Raw genomic sequence first — 16,839 nt, 5'->3', positions numbered from 1 at the left:
CAAAATTTCCGAAGCATATAAGGCCTTGCCTTCTTGGTCAAAATACACCCAGGATCAATTTTATTAAGCTGGGATCAATTTTTCAGAAACTGAAAAGTAGAAGATTTTCAAAGGCACAGACTTACCTTTCCAACATCTGTAGCGCCCGACTTATAGTCGAACGAGGCTATACACGTGTTTTTAATTGCTCGCCTATGCTCTGTGGTAAGCAATAACAGCAATTATTTTCGGGACCTCATGCGGTACTGAGGCCACTCAACCGCAAGGTCACGTGCTGCTAATGTTTTTATTGCGATATCAATATATGGACACTCTCGGCGATTTTTTGGCCGTCGCCGTTGTCGCCTGTGTGTATGTATGTAACACACCCACAAAGAAGCATAGCCCTGGATAATTCCTTTTTCTGAAGCGCGTGGTTGGGGAGTCGAACCAGCGACCCTTCGTTCCGCGGTGCGACGCTTGAAACGGCTCGGCCACAAACGCGCACAGCCTCCAGCATGTTAAAGGCGAACTAGGACCAAAGGGTGGCGCTTTAAAGGGCGTCGCCCCGTTCGTCTTTCGTCGCGGCGCATGGATATAGGAGGTGGAGTGGGGCTGCGTGCCTCTGGCTCCGTACTTTGGACTGCAGGGCGTGGGGGCCTGTGTTCGCACGCTGATCTCTAGAGGGGTGTTCAATAGATGGCTCATAGCTTTGTACCTTTTGCGCTCTCATCGCAAATTCTGCGTTGAAGCCATTGACCATACGAAGGTCACTTCGCTCGCTGCAGCGGCCGTGTTTGCTAAAGGAGTCAGCTGCTAAACTTTTCTCTTATGACATTCGTATGACGTTCCATTTTTCTTATCACATGCATTGATTCGCCTTTAAGGCGGAACTGTGACTTTTTTTTCACTTTTATTAGGGATAATATTTCTGCTAGGGAACGTCGCCATACATCTCACTAATTCATCTCAATGGCGCTTATCACCTTTTGACCTAATATGGCAAAACCAACTCAGTTTAGCGGGCCCTGTGGCACACATTTTATAATAGAGGTGGCAACAGACATGCATGCGTCGAAAATTTTCAACGCTCAGCTGTGGTGACTTGTATTTTACGTGAAGTACGAGTAAGTACTTTAAAAACACAAATCTTCTTGCGGGCTAACATGCTTATCACGTGATGATCGACATTCAAAAGGGAAAAAAACGACTTGTGCCCGAATTTTAACGTTGATATGTACCTATATGAACCTCTCCAAGCCGCAGAATTGCTTTCTTCTTTTCTTCATCGCTATTTACTTATAGCGGTGGCATTTACTTGTTGTCTATGTGTTACGTTCACCAAGAACACAGAATCAAAACGCGTTGCAAAATATTTTATTAAACTTTATTTCCTTGTATGTACAAATTTACAAACTCACGATAAGAGTCGGCGACATTGCGCCTTTTTCCACTGACAGTACAGGAACAACGAACCCCATAACAACGCTTAAACGTAGTGCACGCGGCAGTGTGTACGCGGGTGATTTAATCATGAATAATAAATATTAAGGGCAACATCAGGCAATTTTTTGTGCCCCTATTTTAGCCACATTCTTAGGTCATCGGTCTTTTTGGAATTTCTTATCCCTGCCTTTCTTTATATAAGAGAACAGCATTTATAAGTAGATATCACAGTACACCGATGCTCCCAAGTGTTGATTTTCGAAAATGGTACGTCATTACGGCAGCAGCCAGCTACGTCCAGCGCACTGGCTTCGGCTACAATACAGCTTGCCTTTCAAGTGATACAGCTTTTCAGTGAAATGTTGCCTGGAGAGGGGGAAAACAACCATAAAAACACTAATTATGCTTAGCCTGTCTGTAGAACGTATACGTTATAAATTGAGGATGTATAGACGTGAGTGGCAGCACGACGCCACCAAGTGACCGTAATTTTCGGTACAGCCCACGAAACTGTCAATTCAATACCGTGTTGTACTTAACTCATTGCGAAAACGAGATCATCAAAAACGCAGGCATCGCCAATAAATTTTCCTTTGCTTCGGCGAGAATTGAAAGAAGCACTAAAACGCTTTTCCGGCTTTTTACTCGAACAAACAGCCACAAGATGTCGCCGCTTTTTCCGATGTTTAGGGTCATTCTTTAAACTGCAGTGCACGTCCAGTTGCGCCCATTGCTCATTGGGTAGGTGTTAAACCTATCTGCCTCGAATTAACGCAAGGCTCCTCAACACTGCTGCTTCCCTCCACTCTCTTGCCTCTGCGCGCGTCAACCAGGGGTTCTATGCTTACCTGGCGAAAAATAAAGTTGTTATCATTATCATCATCACGATGGAGTATTTGTCACGGTATAGGATAGGACAATTTGTTGCTTTGTAGTTTTCTAGCAACAAAAGATCATCATCGACAGGTGTCGTATCCAGGTGATCCGCCTAAGCAATTCCTTTTTGGCAATGGAATCCGAAATTTGATCTTCTGCGCGACCATGCCCGACGACCGTTGAGGCTCGGTATGCTCGTGCGTTGAGGTGTGGTCGTAGTGTTCGCTTGGTTCCGATTGTACCAATCTGCGGAAGCAGAAAAAAATCATTGTAATGCGCCCACGCGGTCTTAGAAGCCACTGTGTTCATCAAAGGTTTCATAGAACACGGGTACAGAGCAAGACAACTTGTTGGGGAGGCCAGTGCGTCACCTTGGAACACAGTATGACTCCAATGATCCGAAAATGAAAAGAGATATGTTTTCGATTCCAGTATGCCTTGTTGTGCCAAATGGTACTTTTCCACATAGTCCTGCAGCGCGTCCTTATCACACGCGGAGTGCCTTTGAAAACTTTAACAAAAACCATTACTCCCGGCTGATTTCGCCAGCTCAACTAGAAACCGGGTCGACGTCAGTAGATAAATCAAACATCTCTTACCAACGGCTTAATAAATTTTATGATGTAGCAGGTTATAATGCCTTTTCATGCCTCTTTTATGTTTTACTGCGCGAGCTTCGTCCACCTCTCATAAACCTTGTCTTCGTCGGCAGGACTTGTACCACAAGTCACCATTGCCCCTAGTAATTTAAGTTAACGAAAACGTTTACCACCAGCACACTAGCGCTTGCGCGACAGAAGCATAGAATAGCACCAGGTGTCACACCATGTAAATTGCGCAAGGAATGGGTGGTTTAAAGGACCAGCCATTAAAGAGAGCTCAGCAATGATTAGTCATCCCCATAAGTCACAGCATCAACAAAGGGCGCAGTTTCGTAGGTGCGCGTATTACTTTACGGGCGCGTAGTGGATACTTTGGTACTTCGCAAAATCATCATTTATGGCATAGTGTGCACTTCACAAGTGCATTTGCAATAGGCACTCTAGGAGAGTTTACAACGGCCAATGTGTCGCGCAAAGACGTTCCTTCCCTCACAGCACGGTTGAGGAGTCTGCCGAGAAGCTAAACATAGCAAGCGAATGAGAAAGTGATGCGAACACGGCCCGATAACGCTACCGCGTTCCACTCTGAAAGACGAGGTGTAAGCGCCTTCCATTTTTTTTTTCTTTTTTTTAACACGAAAGTGTTTTATGACGGGGTCTACCACGGCTACACTGACGCATTTCCGTCACGGATATGACGTTGTAAAATATGAAAACTAAGATATGGCAAAGAAAAAACTAGAAGAAAAGAAAATGTTCTGTCACCGGGAGTCGAACTTACGACCCCTCAATCCCCAGCGCACAGCTCAAAACGACTCCGCCACAGACGGCACGTTCTTCGTTTTGCTAACAGCATGCTATTTATATGCACCATATGCCGGTTGCGGTACTCAGATATCGGTGGTACATCAGCGTAATTTTGTTATCACTAGCGAGACGGCGTGGGCTCGAAGGGCGCGCTTTAAAGGTCGTCGCCCCACGCGCTGAGATGAGCGTGCGACTCTACAGGGCGTGGTCGCTCGTGCGCGCGTGCTTATCTTGTACGTCTTGCACTCTCACCGCAGTTACAGAGAGCGCGAATGTCACTTCGCTCACTGCAGCGGCCGCTTTTGCGAAAGGAGCACGCTGCTCACAAACAAATAGGCCTAAGTTACAACTGTGACAGTTCGCGCTCATCCTGTGTATACTTCTGCGTTCGTTTCGTGCATCCTCCTTTGTATATGACCAGCGCACTTTAACTGTCGAGCTGTGACAGTTAGTTTGCGCTCATCCTGTGTATGTTCGTTCCGTGTGTCCTTTCTGCTTTAGCGCCGCGTTGCAAGTTTCGAGATGCTTGCGTGGCATTACAGTTTGTTGCTATAGCATTCATTCCTTCGTCCTCGGTGCGAAACAATGCATAACAAACGCTCAACTACGTCTGTGAAGACACGCTTTACTTTCTTGTTATACCGATCCCTATGACAGAGGAATCAGCCATGTTTTTTTAGCAACTTACCATCTCTTTCGTCTGGTTGTGAGTCTACGCAACTGCAACCTTCTTGTTAATAGTTCCTCATGATGTCATCATGAGACGCATACAAAAGTTTAAATTATAGTGTCTTACCGATTCTTGATAAAAAAGAACGAAAGCCAATTGGTAAACTGGGAAAACACAGTAAGGAAATAATGGATCTACGACTGACATTCCACATGTGTATACGTTGAAGATAACGTTGCCTCCATATTAAAAATAAATCTTATCGATAGGGAAGTAGCCATTCTTTAATAACACCAAACAAGTATTACTTATATTGGTATATATACTTACTGATATTGGGCAGACATGTGGCGATTACTCTCCGGCAGGACTGCTCGCATTATATCCTCCAATACAATGGTATGACGGCAACCTGTAAGATTAATTGTACATGATGAGGCTAAACTTCCGTTAAAAAATGTCACAGTTTCGCTCAAAAGCGAATCAATCAATTTGATAGCAGTAAATGTGAATGTCACACGAAGAACGGCAAGCAGCTGGATACTTGCAGCGCGTCGCTCAAACGCAAAGGTCGCACGAAATGACGCACACAGGACGAGCGCGAACTAGCAGTGCTCACAGCTTGACAATGGCAGCGCGCTGCTCAAATACAAGGAAGGACACTCGAAAAAGGACGCACAGGTATACACAGACCGAGCGCGAGCAAACAACTGTCACAGTTGTTACTTCGAGTTTGAGCAGTAACCCTCCACGGTGGTCTAGCGGTTATGGTGCTCGACCCGCAGGTCGCGGAATCGAATTCCGGCCGCGGCGGCCGCATTTACGATTGAGGCGAGAATGCTTGAGGCCCGCGTACTTAGTTTTAGGTGCACCTTAAAGAACACCAGACGGTCAAAATTTCCGGAGCCCTCCACTACGGCGTCTCTCATAATCAAATCATGGTTTTGGGACATTAAACCCCAACAATTATAATTATTAGTTTGAGCAGTGCGCTACACCCCAGTGCTCTTAGACTTTTTTTTTCTTGAAGAGTGCGGCGCGTGGAGTGACCTCTCCGCGTCACCTGCCGCGCGGTTGCGTTCGAGGCATTGTTTACCCGGCGTTCCACATCGCGAGTCGCTACAGAAATGGGCCACTTCTAGTGCGCGTCTCAAGGGCAGTTTTAAAACTGAAGCAAAATGTAGGAGCATTGCTTTAAAGAGCACCCTTCGGGCAGTCTCGTGGGTGATACTGCACACGCTTAAGCACTTCCGAGCTCTGCGCACCGCCAGCAGCAAATGGTGTATATAAATAGCTCATCGTTAGAATTCCGAAGAACGGATGGCGCGTGGCCGAATTCTCTAACACTTTGCGCTGCGGAGTGAGAGGTCACAGATTCGAATCCCGGTGGCGCGCTTCCGAATTTGTCGTCTTTGTAGCTTTTATTTATATATACATATTATACATATCCCGGACATGACGGCGACGGCGAAAACTCCGAGGGAGCCCATATAATTGATATCACAATAAAAGAAAAACAAGGGCACGTCTCTGGAACTTACCACGCGTCATAACCTATGCATTTCGTCCTCGTCGAACACTTTAGATTTGCTCGAGACGTAGAAGAGTTGAGACCCATCTCGACTCCTGCGAAATGTGAAATAAGGCACACTTCACTTGAAATGCATACATCTTCGCATGTTTATTTTTACGCGACGGTGGACAATATTTTCTGTCCCCTGTGTGACTGGCTTTGTTTATTATTCGACTACAAAGCTCGTGATGCTAAAAAGGCGAGAGAAGACTTACAGGCCCGTAGAACTCTGTGACTTCCTAGATTGAATGGCTATCTGTTCCACTGAAAGAGAGCAAAGGGAGAATGCGAAAGTGTAAGAAAGAGAAATAATTTCAACACTTCCTAAACGCGATTTATGGTATATACACGTAGTTCCGTGTAAAGTAAACACGATGACAACTTGCTACGTTGCATGTCAAGTAATGCTTGCGTATGATCTCAATAACGATCAATACTGACTAGACAAATAAAGGAGCTGGAGGCATCTGCGAGACTGCAAGGACAGCCACATGGCTGGCTATTGTAGTGTATTGAATAAGTGTTCCTGCTCTTACATAGTGCACATCGCGCGAAGCCGTCCTTCAGCTGGGTTCGCATTCAAAAAAACGTCTTACGCTGCAATTGTTCGTAAGAAGAATTTCCAGTCAATCGTGATGCTGCACGTTGACAAAACTAGCTGGCCAATCGCAGTGAGCACTTTCGAACTAAAAGCTTTGTGAATTCAGCCTCAGAAATGCAAATTCATGTCCGCTTGGAAACCTCGTCTTCATCCTATATGATGTTCGTCTAGACGGTGACATTTTTGCAATCGTTAAGGTCCGTTATATTTCGCCTAATACAGCTACCCATACCGAACTTTTCTCCATTTCCGCAAGCTTTAAAATCTACTTTTCTTCGTATTTGCTTGTAAGCGCGATCCTCAGGTGAACGCTTGTGATAGACCGAATTGGGTGAGCAAGAAACCATGCGTCATAGTCGGATGAAAAGTGTTTACTCAGCTACTTGTTCTTGCGCAACCTACGAAGAAAGTTTTGATAACTGAGCGCAAATGCTCACAGGCCTGTCTTACGGCTTAAAGCTGGTGTAGATATGAAATCTTTCTTCAGTTCGCCGTTACAAGAACGAATGCTCATATTCACAAAACATGTGCGTAAGCGCCATCCTTGATTGCCTTTCGCCCCGAGGGGGTCGTCTCGTTAACGCACCGATAGCTGCCACCACTGATGAGCACGTCAACGTTGAAACATACAAAAGTTGCCCTTGCGTATGAGAAATTTTGCAGATATGAATAAAGCTTTGTGTGTATGTCGCTCACTAAATGGCAATAACAGGTGCGTACGAAAAGATGTTTTCTATAGTGATGCGAAAAGCACGCAAGACGGCCACTGCAAGTTGTTCACCTAAGTGTCAATATGAACAAGGTATTCGATTTCAGGGCGCCATTCATGTGAAACTCCGAGGCATTGAGCGTCGATGATGTAGGCACTTGGCACACAGTGCTTAAATATATTTCGCTTAAATTCAGATCGCTGTTGTTCTGCCCAGAAGACCGGTGACCAATTTGCCATTGACTGCAGCAACATGCGTCACACCTTCATTTCTGGTTTAGATTTATTTCTAAATGATTTACGTCCCTGTTAATTCGTCTCTTTAGACCTAATTTTCCTTCATCCATACAACGTGAGTTACAATTTTAAACCACTCAACGTGCACTATCGGTGCGGGCACCTACAGTGTATCAAGAAATAGGCTGCCGATAACGAAACGACTGCTAACTTGCGTCAACATACCTGATCTTTTCTGGGCATAAGGCACATCGTACACTCTGTGCGGCACCGCATAAGCGGACGATCCTCGGGATGAGCCACCGCCGCAGTATGTCGGTTCTACAGAGCTCAGCCCCTCGCTCTTGTAACGCTCGCCGCACACGCTACCTGAAAAAAGAAAAGCCGATTAAGCAAAAAAGTAATGCTCGTTGACAGTATGTTATCGTGTTTTTGGCACCCAACAACCCAAAAATCAACTTATATACATTATGCGAGGCATGACTATGAGGTGTGCTGTCCTACTCAAGATTCGCTGGAGTAACTGCGGATAAACAAACAGGTTTAAAAGTCCTTACTATACATCATTGTACGTTGTTTGTTCCATATGATTTAAATAATTGTTGGCGTTTTTCGACATACAACCACGCCGTGATTATGAGAGACGCCGTAGTGGAGGCTCCGGAAATTTCGACCACCTGGGGTTGTTTAGCGGGCACCTAAATCTAAGCACACGGGCCTCTAGCATTTCTCCTCAATCGAAATGCGGCTACCGCGGCCGGGGTTCGATCCCGCGACATTCGGGTCGGCAGTCGAACAACGTAGGCCACCGCGGCGTGTCATGATTGGCTCAGACGTTGTTCGTTTCGGAAGGCAAGGGCAGAGCAATCAACAAGGTGGCGCTGCTTCCGTTTCTAAAATGTGAAACACCTCAAGAAACAATGCCTCAGGCATACCACGCAGAAGCAACTGCGAGTAATAACCCTAACTCACCCTGTGGCGTGCTTTGTGCAGCAGTAGCGTCGTCCGCGTGTCGCCGCATCACGCACCAAAGCACCGCCAACACAACGACAAGCACCAGCACTGAGCTGCCAATGGGCAACGTCACAGTTAGGTGCCGGTAGAAGGACGCCATCTTGGCGTCCAGCAGGTGAGGCTTGTGTGAAGGCACGTCTGAAAGACAAGCAACATACTTGAGTGTAATATGACTTCAATAAAAAATTCCTAACGAAGACGCACTCGAGGCGACCCCACACCTTTTAAAGCTCTTAAGCTCCGGATCGAAGTTGTATTAGTGGCTTTTCTTTTACAGCAGAGCTGTGAGGGCCGCCATTTGTCCATCTCGCGACGTAGACAAGAAATAATTATCATCATGCCGGCGCGCACCTCTCTCCGTCATCTTCTGCATGCTCTGCTTCTCTGCCCGAACACGTGCGCCAAACGCGCGCTCTCCCGCAGCGAAGATTAGTCCGGCTTGGGATGCAATAACTCGGATGGCTAAAAGAACGAGTATAGAGAGAGAGAGAGAAAGAAAGAGAAACAAAGGGAAGAAAGAGGAAACATATATACAGACAGACATAGAGCTCGAAAGAAACAGACACAAAATGACATGGAAAAAACAGAGATCAAGACGAAGGAGTAAGAAAGGGTTAATTAATAATTGTTGGGGTTAACGTCCCGAAACCACCGTATGATTATGAGAAACGCCGTAGTGGAGGGCTCCGGAAATTTCGACCACCTGGGGTTCTTTAACGTGCACCTAAATCTAAGTACACGCGCCTCAAGCATTTTCGCCTCCATCGGAAATGCGACCGCCGCAGAGGAAAAAAGGGAGAAAGATAGAGGAACAAAGAGAGAGAGAAAGAAAGAAAGAGGATGCGAGAAATAGACAGACAGATAGAGAAGAAGCAGGAAAAAAAGGCGACAGAAAAAGCGTGACAGAGATAGAGAAAGAAAGAAACAAAGGAGGAAATAGAAAGAAACACAGACAAAAAAGACACTTTAATTAATTAGGCTGCTTTGTGCTGTCATTGCTACGCTATACCCAATCGAACCCGATCGAAACTTAGCCAATACTCGTGATTTACAATAAGATCACGTGAACACTTCGTGCATCGGCGTGTGAATGAACGTGTGCGTAGACAAGCAGGGACTATTACCAAGTGTCGGCCAGCAGCTCTGCTGAGCCCCAGCCTTGCGCGACTCGGTGCAAGCTGCGCTATTTCTCTTTTATTGTCTGTAATTTTTATTTATTGCTGTTCACGAACCTATATCATATCCATTTTTGGCATTACTACCTTCTTTATGGCCTTCCAGTGAAGATAACTGCCTCGTGTACACTTTCCATTTCTGTTTTTTTCTTTTTTCTTTTTTCATTTCTTTTTTTTTTAAACACGAAAGTGTTTTATGCCGGGGTTCACCACGGCTCCACTGACGTATTTCCGTCACGGATATGACATTGTAAAATATAAAGACTAACAGTGGGCAAAGAAAAAGTTCCGTCACTGGGAATCGAACTCGCGACCCCTCGCTCCACAGCGCGCAGCGCGAAACGATTCGGCCACGGACGGCACGCTCTTCTCAATACTAACGGCGAGCTATTTATATACACCATTTGCCGGTGGCGATACTCAGAGATCCGTGTTACAGCGCGTTTTCGTTATCGGTAGCGAGCTGGCGCGAAGGGCTCGAAGAGCGCGCTTTAAAAGTCACCGCCGTTGCGACGAACTCCGCCTCTACAGGGCGTGGTCGCTCGTGCGTGCGATTATCTCGTGATCGCTGTGGTTCGTACGTCTTGCGTTGAGAGCACGAAGGTCCTTGGCCCACTGCAGCGGCCGCTTTTGCGAAAGGAGCGCGGCGCTCACGCAGAAATAAGTTACAAATGTGACAGTTCGCTCACATCCTGTGTATGTTCGTTCCGTGCGTCCTTTCTGCTTGAGCAGCGCGTTGCACGTTTCGAGCTGCTTGCCGTTCTTCGCGTGACATTACAATTTGTTGCTGTAGCATTCATTCCTTCGCCCTTGGGGCGAAAGAATGCACAACAAATGCCCAACTACGTCACTGAAGACACGTTTCACTTTCGTGTTATACCGATTCCTATGACAGAGGGATCAGCCATGTTTTTTTTTTCTTTTACTTCTGCTATACAATCACGAGCCATGTCTGCCAAGCCCGGGGGTACAGACCCTGCCAAGCCTTAAAAATGGCTTTTTGTCTGTACCCATCAAGCCCCATTAAGTTTCAGTGATCCTGAAATAAAATGCGATTTGATGATGATTGATTGATTGATTGATTGATTGATTGATTGATTGATTGATTGATTGATTGATTGATTGATTGATTGATTGATTGATTGATTGATTGATTGATTGAAATTGAAGTATTACCAGTTTCGAGTGCACACCCTTATTTGAGCATGGTAAGATCCTACCACGGCATGCCACGCGGACAAATATTGAAAAGCACCTTCATTCAACATTACGATGGCGGCGTGGCATGAGTTCGTACTTGTAAATTTCAACAGTTTTTAACAGAAGGCAGAATGAAACGCACCTCCAATCAGGCGTGAGCGTGGCAAAGTTGACCTGAGCCGTGGTGCTGCCGGCGTCGTTGTGGGCAACCATGAGCAGCACGTACCAGGACCCCGACTGCAGGTCCGAGAGGACCAGTGGTTCGTCATGCCTGTAGGGCAAGTGGCTGGACACTAGGGTCCAGTCCGTCTCGGTGCTGCGTCTGTAGTGGACGGTGAAGTGGCTGATGGGGCATCCGCCGTGCCACCACGCTTCGGGGTGCAGCCAGGCAGCGCTGGAGTTGCTCGCCACCAAGCGATCCGGCTGTTGGAGCACGGGGCCTACAGAAGGCGACAGGCTGCTGTGACAACGCGCTTTTCATTGTGTTTATTTGCAAACGTCACGGCATAATGCGGCGTCCTGTGACTTCCATGAAACTTCGTTTACTTCTTTGCGCAAGTTAGGGCTGGAAGCTTATCAGGTTACATTTTTTGTTTCGACTGTCTTCGTCCTGAAACACGGTAAAATGGATTACTAACGCTTGGTGCTTTGAACAACGCGATTCGCAGAACACGTTTTTGCTGCTATCACATTTTTTTTTACTATTTCTAAGCTGTTATTAACGTGCTGCTATCATATGGTTGGCCTCGGTGACGTGCCGTAAACAGATTGAGTACAGACCCCGCCAGATAACGTTGCTTCGCCGGTGTTGGTTTGGTTTTGTCAAGCCTGTATTACATGAACACAAGATAAGCACATGAACGTTCCTGAATTTCGAATCCATAAAAGAATGTCAAGGCAGCTTCGCACTAGAGGTGCCAAGCCTGAAGGAAGTACAGAGCTGGGCAACCTTCCTTGTTTCTCTTCTCTCTCTCTCGTTCTCTCTGTATTTTCTGCCTCTTTGTTCGTCTCTGTTTATTTCTCTCTCTCTCTCTCTCTCTCTCTCTCTCTCTCTCTCTCTATTTCTAACTGTCGATTTCTCTGTCTTTTTCTGTCTCGACGGTCGCCGCAGGAATCGAACCCGCGACCTGAAGCAGAGCAGCGTAACATCATAGTCACTAAGTCATGGCGACGAGCGTGAGTAACAGGAAAAGGCCGTGGTCAAATTTATGTATATATTTCTTTCTGCACACATCACGAGAGTAGTTCAGCCAAGTGGCCTGCCGTAACAGCACTGATGCTTAAAACGTACGGTTTCCTTCAGTGGAGGCGGTGACGACATTCCCTTCTGGTCCACGTCCCACGTCACTGGATGAGCGCATGCGCAGTTGGTGCCTCGTGCCGCACGCGAGACCGGACAGCGCAAAGCTGGTCCTGTCACCGCCCACTGACTGCTCCCGCCACGAGTGCTCGTCGCCTTCCAGTCGCCACGAGACGTAGTAGGCTGCGCACGAGATAGATGTGAGATAAGGGAAGCACTGGAAAGTCATAAACTTCGCTTAGCATGTCGGCACTGGGACGGAAAAAGTGGACGTAAAGTAAAGAAGAGAGAGAAATGTCGAGTTAACAGAAGTTTAAAGGGACACTAAAGAGAAACAATGAATCGGTTTATATCGATAAATTGTGCTCTGAGAACTCTAATGTCGTTACTTTCACCATCATTGGTTTATTAATAGAGGAGAAAATCAAGTTCAAAGTTACATTTTTAAATTTCTCGCCCAAATATCCCCGCGTGACGTCACGGATTTCAGAGTGCATTTATCGTATTTCGGCGCCATTGGCTCAACAAAATTACCCCAAACTTGTTATGTTAAGTCTATGGTCCCCTCAGAGGACGATGTACTTCATTTTTACCGATTAGGAACTACGAAGTCCCTAGTAGGCGCCATCAAAATATGTGACGTCACGGCGAATGATGCGGAAACTTCAGGGTGGCCTCGCCACCCACATTTTGTTTTTACGTGTTTTCTCGCTTACTACGCGTCTTCTCGCAGCAAGCGTGGTGTTTTTGGTATCGTGAAAGAGTACTTACTAATACGAGAAAATTGTTTTGCTCTTAGTATCCCTTTAAGAGCGCTCCTCGATGAATGACTCGTAAAATTCTGTAAAAATATACAGTTTTTCCGATTGCGGACCTTCTCAGAGTGGCTAGTTTTGTTGTTAACCACGTTTTACACGATATGATGGGGTCTCGCGAAAACACAACTTATGCCGCGCCTATATACCTCAGAATTGGGACACAAAAGTTTCACCTGCTCTCTTTTCCCCATTAATGTGTAGGTGAGAGATCGCACACGTAGTTTTGTATACTTAGTTCAGAAAACAGCCGTCAGAGACACGGAGAAATTCGTAGCTTCCTCGCAAAATATCTTCAATCGAGCTTTTTCAGGAGTCAAAAAAAAATTAAGACCTCTCTCATCTGCCCACTACAACACGTGCTACCTATCAAGTTGCAGGTTATTCGGACCTCGTATGGCGAATGCACTTGGTATTTTCCTCGGAGAGCGAATGTCTGAAGCGCACCTGTTTATACAGCGACCTGCACGGCCCTTTACTGATTTTAGCCCCTGAAGAAGGCGGGGGCAACTAGTGCATAAGGTTGTTTCGTGTTTGCATTATTTCTGCTCAAATGGACTTGCCTCCGGTGCGTCATCGCTGCGGCAAACCAAGCTTCTTTGTCAATAATGCAGCGTGTAGGCTTACTTCTGATAGGCGGATCGTCGAATGGGATGACCGGCCTCTCCCAAGCCAGCGAAATTGTCCGAGCCGAAGTGCCCACCACCCGGTACGTTGGCGGTGGAGGAGGATCTGTAACATCAGAGACGCGCAATCTGCTTTGGCGCACCGCTGTGGTCGATGAAAACGCCGGGGTAATATCATCCAGAGGAAAAAAACATCGCTGTTGTTTTGTCATCTTGTATGCACTGGACATTGCACCAACGCATGAATAATGTATTATAGTGTTACGTTACGTGTCTACTGTCGTTATTTCACTAAACCAGAGATACTTTTTTTGCTTCCTGTTTGACCTTCAATACCCGTGTTCTGCTGTAAAACAAAAAAAAAGCAAAACCGGGCTTTGCATAAATCAATATCTCGGGTACGTCATCGCACACAGCGAGTATCAGCATCATTTCCATACAGGCAGCATATACCACGACGAAAGGCAGTATATTCATAAGGATGCGCGTACTTAAGCAAGCAAAGGGCCATCCAAACACACTCATGTCCTTTAATCTAGCCTAGATAGCCTCGGAAGGTATCAAACAATGAAAATAACTGGGGTCGCAGATAGTCATGCCTGAATCATTGAACAGCTGCAACGATAAGTAAAACTATTATCGGACCGTATGCTGTCACCACCTGGTAGCCAGTTTGCTATGCTTTCATTCCATCGAGTATCAGTTCCCCACCTGTCATCACTTTATTTAAATTAAACTTTAGACAAGATAAATTGCACTGTTTCTTGACATTCGGCAAAAGATTGTGAAGTTAAAACCGCATACTTTCCGTGCAGAATTTTCGGTGAAAGTGAATAGCCATGGTACATTAACCATCATAACAAAATTTAAGAAAGCAAGCTGATGTTCCGATACAAATGATCCGGACGGATTAATGCGGCGAAATTTTTTAAGTCCCGTCACTATTTTCCCGTCAATGATTCGAGCTGTGCTTCGCTAGGTTACGAGTCTAAGATCGGCCTGTCGAAACTAAAAATCGATCAACACGAATATCTACACCACAGCTACCCTATTTGCACAAATATGTCATTCATAACGAAGATGTGCCGTTTCTGATGGCATCGCTATTAAATGCGTTCTTCACTTAGGACCCAAACTACTTTGCATTCTTGAGCTCCCCTACAGCTGTAAATGTTAATACAATAACTGGGCGAGGCTTTGGCGACATGGTGCATTTTATTTGGTCCTGCTGGAGCTTCAAGGCCGAACGGAAGACTTTGTTTGACAATATATATACATAAGGATTTTCAAATGCGTACGTGGGACAGATAACGTTCACTGAATGTCAGATAATGTTTAGCAAGAAGGACATATGCAGCTTTTCTGGACACCAGCGGCCTAGTTCGCGTGAACGACACCACGTGGCGTATCGACCTTAAAGAATTCAAAAGTCCCGCCATGACGTATGCAGTGACGCGGCACTAAATAAAAGAGAATCAAAAGAAACAGTACGCACGCCCCAAGACTGTCGCTTCACCTCAGTGCGCAGAAAAGAGAGCGCTGTGTGTCGGCGTTATCTCGACGGCGCCGACTGGCAATGAATCGGCAGTTTTTGTAGACGTGCCACGCCAAATGTCTGGCCGTTATAGACGCGCCCGCGATGCATCAAGAGAATCGTGCTTTTATTTGTTTGTTTAGTTTCTTGCGCTGCCTTACCGGTGGGATATTGAAGCAGCATGCTGCTTTCCGAGTTTCTTTTTTCAGCTAGCGGGAACCATTATGTTTGGGTACGAACAGGATATTGCGGTTGCATAATTACCAAATTTCCTTTGGTGTACCACTTGGGTGATGCTTGTTTGCTCCTTGCGTTACCTCAAATTAGAACTGGATAAATTTGAGAACGCTAGGAATGAGAGTAAAAAAAAAGGAAGTTAAAGATAGTTTTTATTTGTTTTCATTTAGTTCTTATTGAAATGTGGCTGCCACCGCAAGCTTGGGGCCGTCAAAGCGGGTGTGCAAAAATGATACAGTCGTTGAAAGATGATCTTGTACACCGGAAAATGTGAACTTGGTTAGTTTTTTTGTTAGGAATGAACATATAGTAGAACATATACGACTGACGTGTTGTGTAATAATCTCTAGATCAGCCGTCTATCCCGCTAAAAAAGACACTTATCTATCATAATTGCATTTCTTCTTTCTCTTTCTTTTTTTCCCTTTTTTTCTCATGGTCGACTGACTCATATGCTCGAGGTGATTGTCTTGAATCCTGTTGGCGCAGATACACCAATAGGTTACCCTAATGGGCTGGAAGTTCGCCTTAAGCTCTCCTTTCATGTTCTGTAGGCGCAGTCTCTTTCAACTTTGCACTACAGCAAGCACAAAGTCGATCATGAATCACCTACTGGCCCAATCGTCCACTTTGATCAGCACAAAGAAATTCAGAAGAGCGAATTTTGGCGTTTTTGCGCTGACAACGATTGTTAATGCAACATAATATAGTAACTATTCCTACAATCTGTCAGAATCACTTCTTTATTCTGTATCACTCCTGATGTAGAATACAAAATGCATTTGACTTGCTCAACAACGGGTCACAAGACACATCAGAGAAAAGCGTACCCTTTAATTCCCCCTTCTTTCGTTCACCCATCATATGAAAATTTCTTCAGTTGTGAGTGGAGCTCCTTCTGTTGCCACGAAGATGTGCAGGCGTTCCAAATGAAATCTTAAGCCTTTCTTTCCAGGAGGTTCCCTTAAGAGAACAATGGTGTTTATGCGCACAGGAATTTTGATTAGTAGTTTTTCGCTCGTAGCAATGACTGAAAAATACCAGTCTTTAGCCAGGTAAAGCCTAGCGAAATCTGCTTTTTCTCATAATATATACTGCTTTTCAAGCAGTAGTCTTCTTCCTCTGAAAGCCCAACGGAAAATGACCCATGTCAAATAGAATGATTACAGCTCCGCTCGAGGGTCTTCAAAACCGGAGCTTTTTTTTGTACTTCATGATGCAAAACATCAGCCGCGTATTGAATCCTGGAATCTTCTGGCTTGATAGGAATGTCAAAGCTGCGAAGACATTCCTGGTTGGGATTCTTTTTTGGCTCAAACGTGTAGGCCCACCTTGAAAGTCCCTTCCACTGTATCGGGTAGTTTTGTCTCTATTGTAGATAAGGAAATCATAGTAAAATAGATAGTAAGAAATATATAATTCAATATTAAATTTTACT

The 16,839-nt window shown here is 45.5% G+C and overlaps 2 protein-coding genes across 3 annotated transcripts in view; both read right to left on the bottom strand.

Moving 5' to 3' along the window:
* The window catches only part of LOC119381537 (Down syndrome cell adhesion molecule-like protein Dscam2), a 217,984-nt gene that overhangs the window by 160,838 nt on the left and 40,307 nt on the right, over nucleotides 1–16,839 (bottom strand). The window lies entirely within an intron of this gene.
* Nucleotides 1,648–8,700, bottom strand: LOC119382736 (uncharacterized). 2 transcript variants are annotated; one of them, XM_049412314.1, is made up of 6 exons: nucleotides 8,473–8,700; nucleotides 7,726–7,869; nucleotides 6,169–6,217; nucleotides 5,922–6,006; nucleotides 4,689–4,792; nucleotides 1,648–2,526 (listed from the first exon to the last, which is right to left on the bottom strand). In XM_049412314.1, the coding sequence occupies exons 1-4, from the start codon at nucleotides 8,612–8,614 to the stop codon at nucleotides 5,928–5,930; spliced, it is 414 nt and encodes a 137-aa protein (XP_049268271.1). In that variant the 5' UTR covers nucleotides 8,615–8,700; the 3' UTR covers nucleotides 1,648–2,526; nucleotides 4,689–4,792; nucleotides 5,922–5,927. The 2 variants fall into 2 exon arrangements, with proteins under 2 accessions (XP_049268271.1, XP_037506497.1); XM_037650569.2 differs by having other exon boundaries at nucleotides 1,648–2,547; nucleotides 4,711–4,792.

The sequence above is a fragment of the Rhipicephalus sanguineus genome, chromosome 2 (genome assembly GCF_013339695.2).
Source record: "Rhipicephalus sanguineus isolate Rsan-2018 chromosome 2, BIME_Rsan_1.4, whole genome shotgun sequence".
NCBI classification, from domain to species: Eukaryota; Metazoa; Arthropoda; class Arachnida; order Ixodida; family Ixodidae; genus Rhipicephalus; species Rhipicephalus sanguineus.
Note: the sequence above shows the minus strand (reverse complement) of the source record. Positions and strands in the feature narration are given on the sequence as shown.

Excerpts from the sequence above, each read along its gene's own strand:
- LOC119382736 (XM_049412314.1), bottom strand. The coding sequence starts at position 8,614 with ATGGCGTCCTTCTACCGGCACCTAACTGTGACGTTGCCCATTGGCAGC. Across the intron at positions 6,218-7,725 it reads TTATGCCCAGAAAAGATCAG|TGGAACAGATAGCCATTCAA; the intron begins GTATGTTGACGC and ends GCTCTCTTTCAG. Across the intron at positions 6,007-6,168 it reads TCACAGAGTTCTACGGGCCT|GAGTCGAGATGGGTCTCAAC; the intron begins GTAAGTCTTCTC and ends CACATTTCGCAG.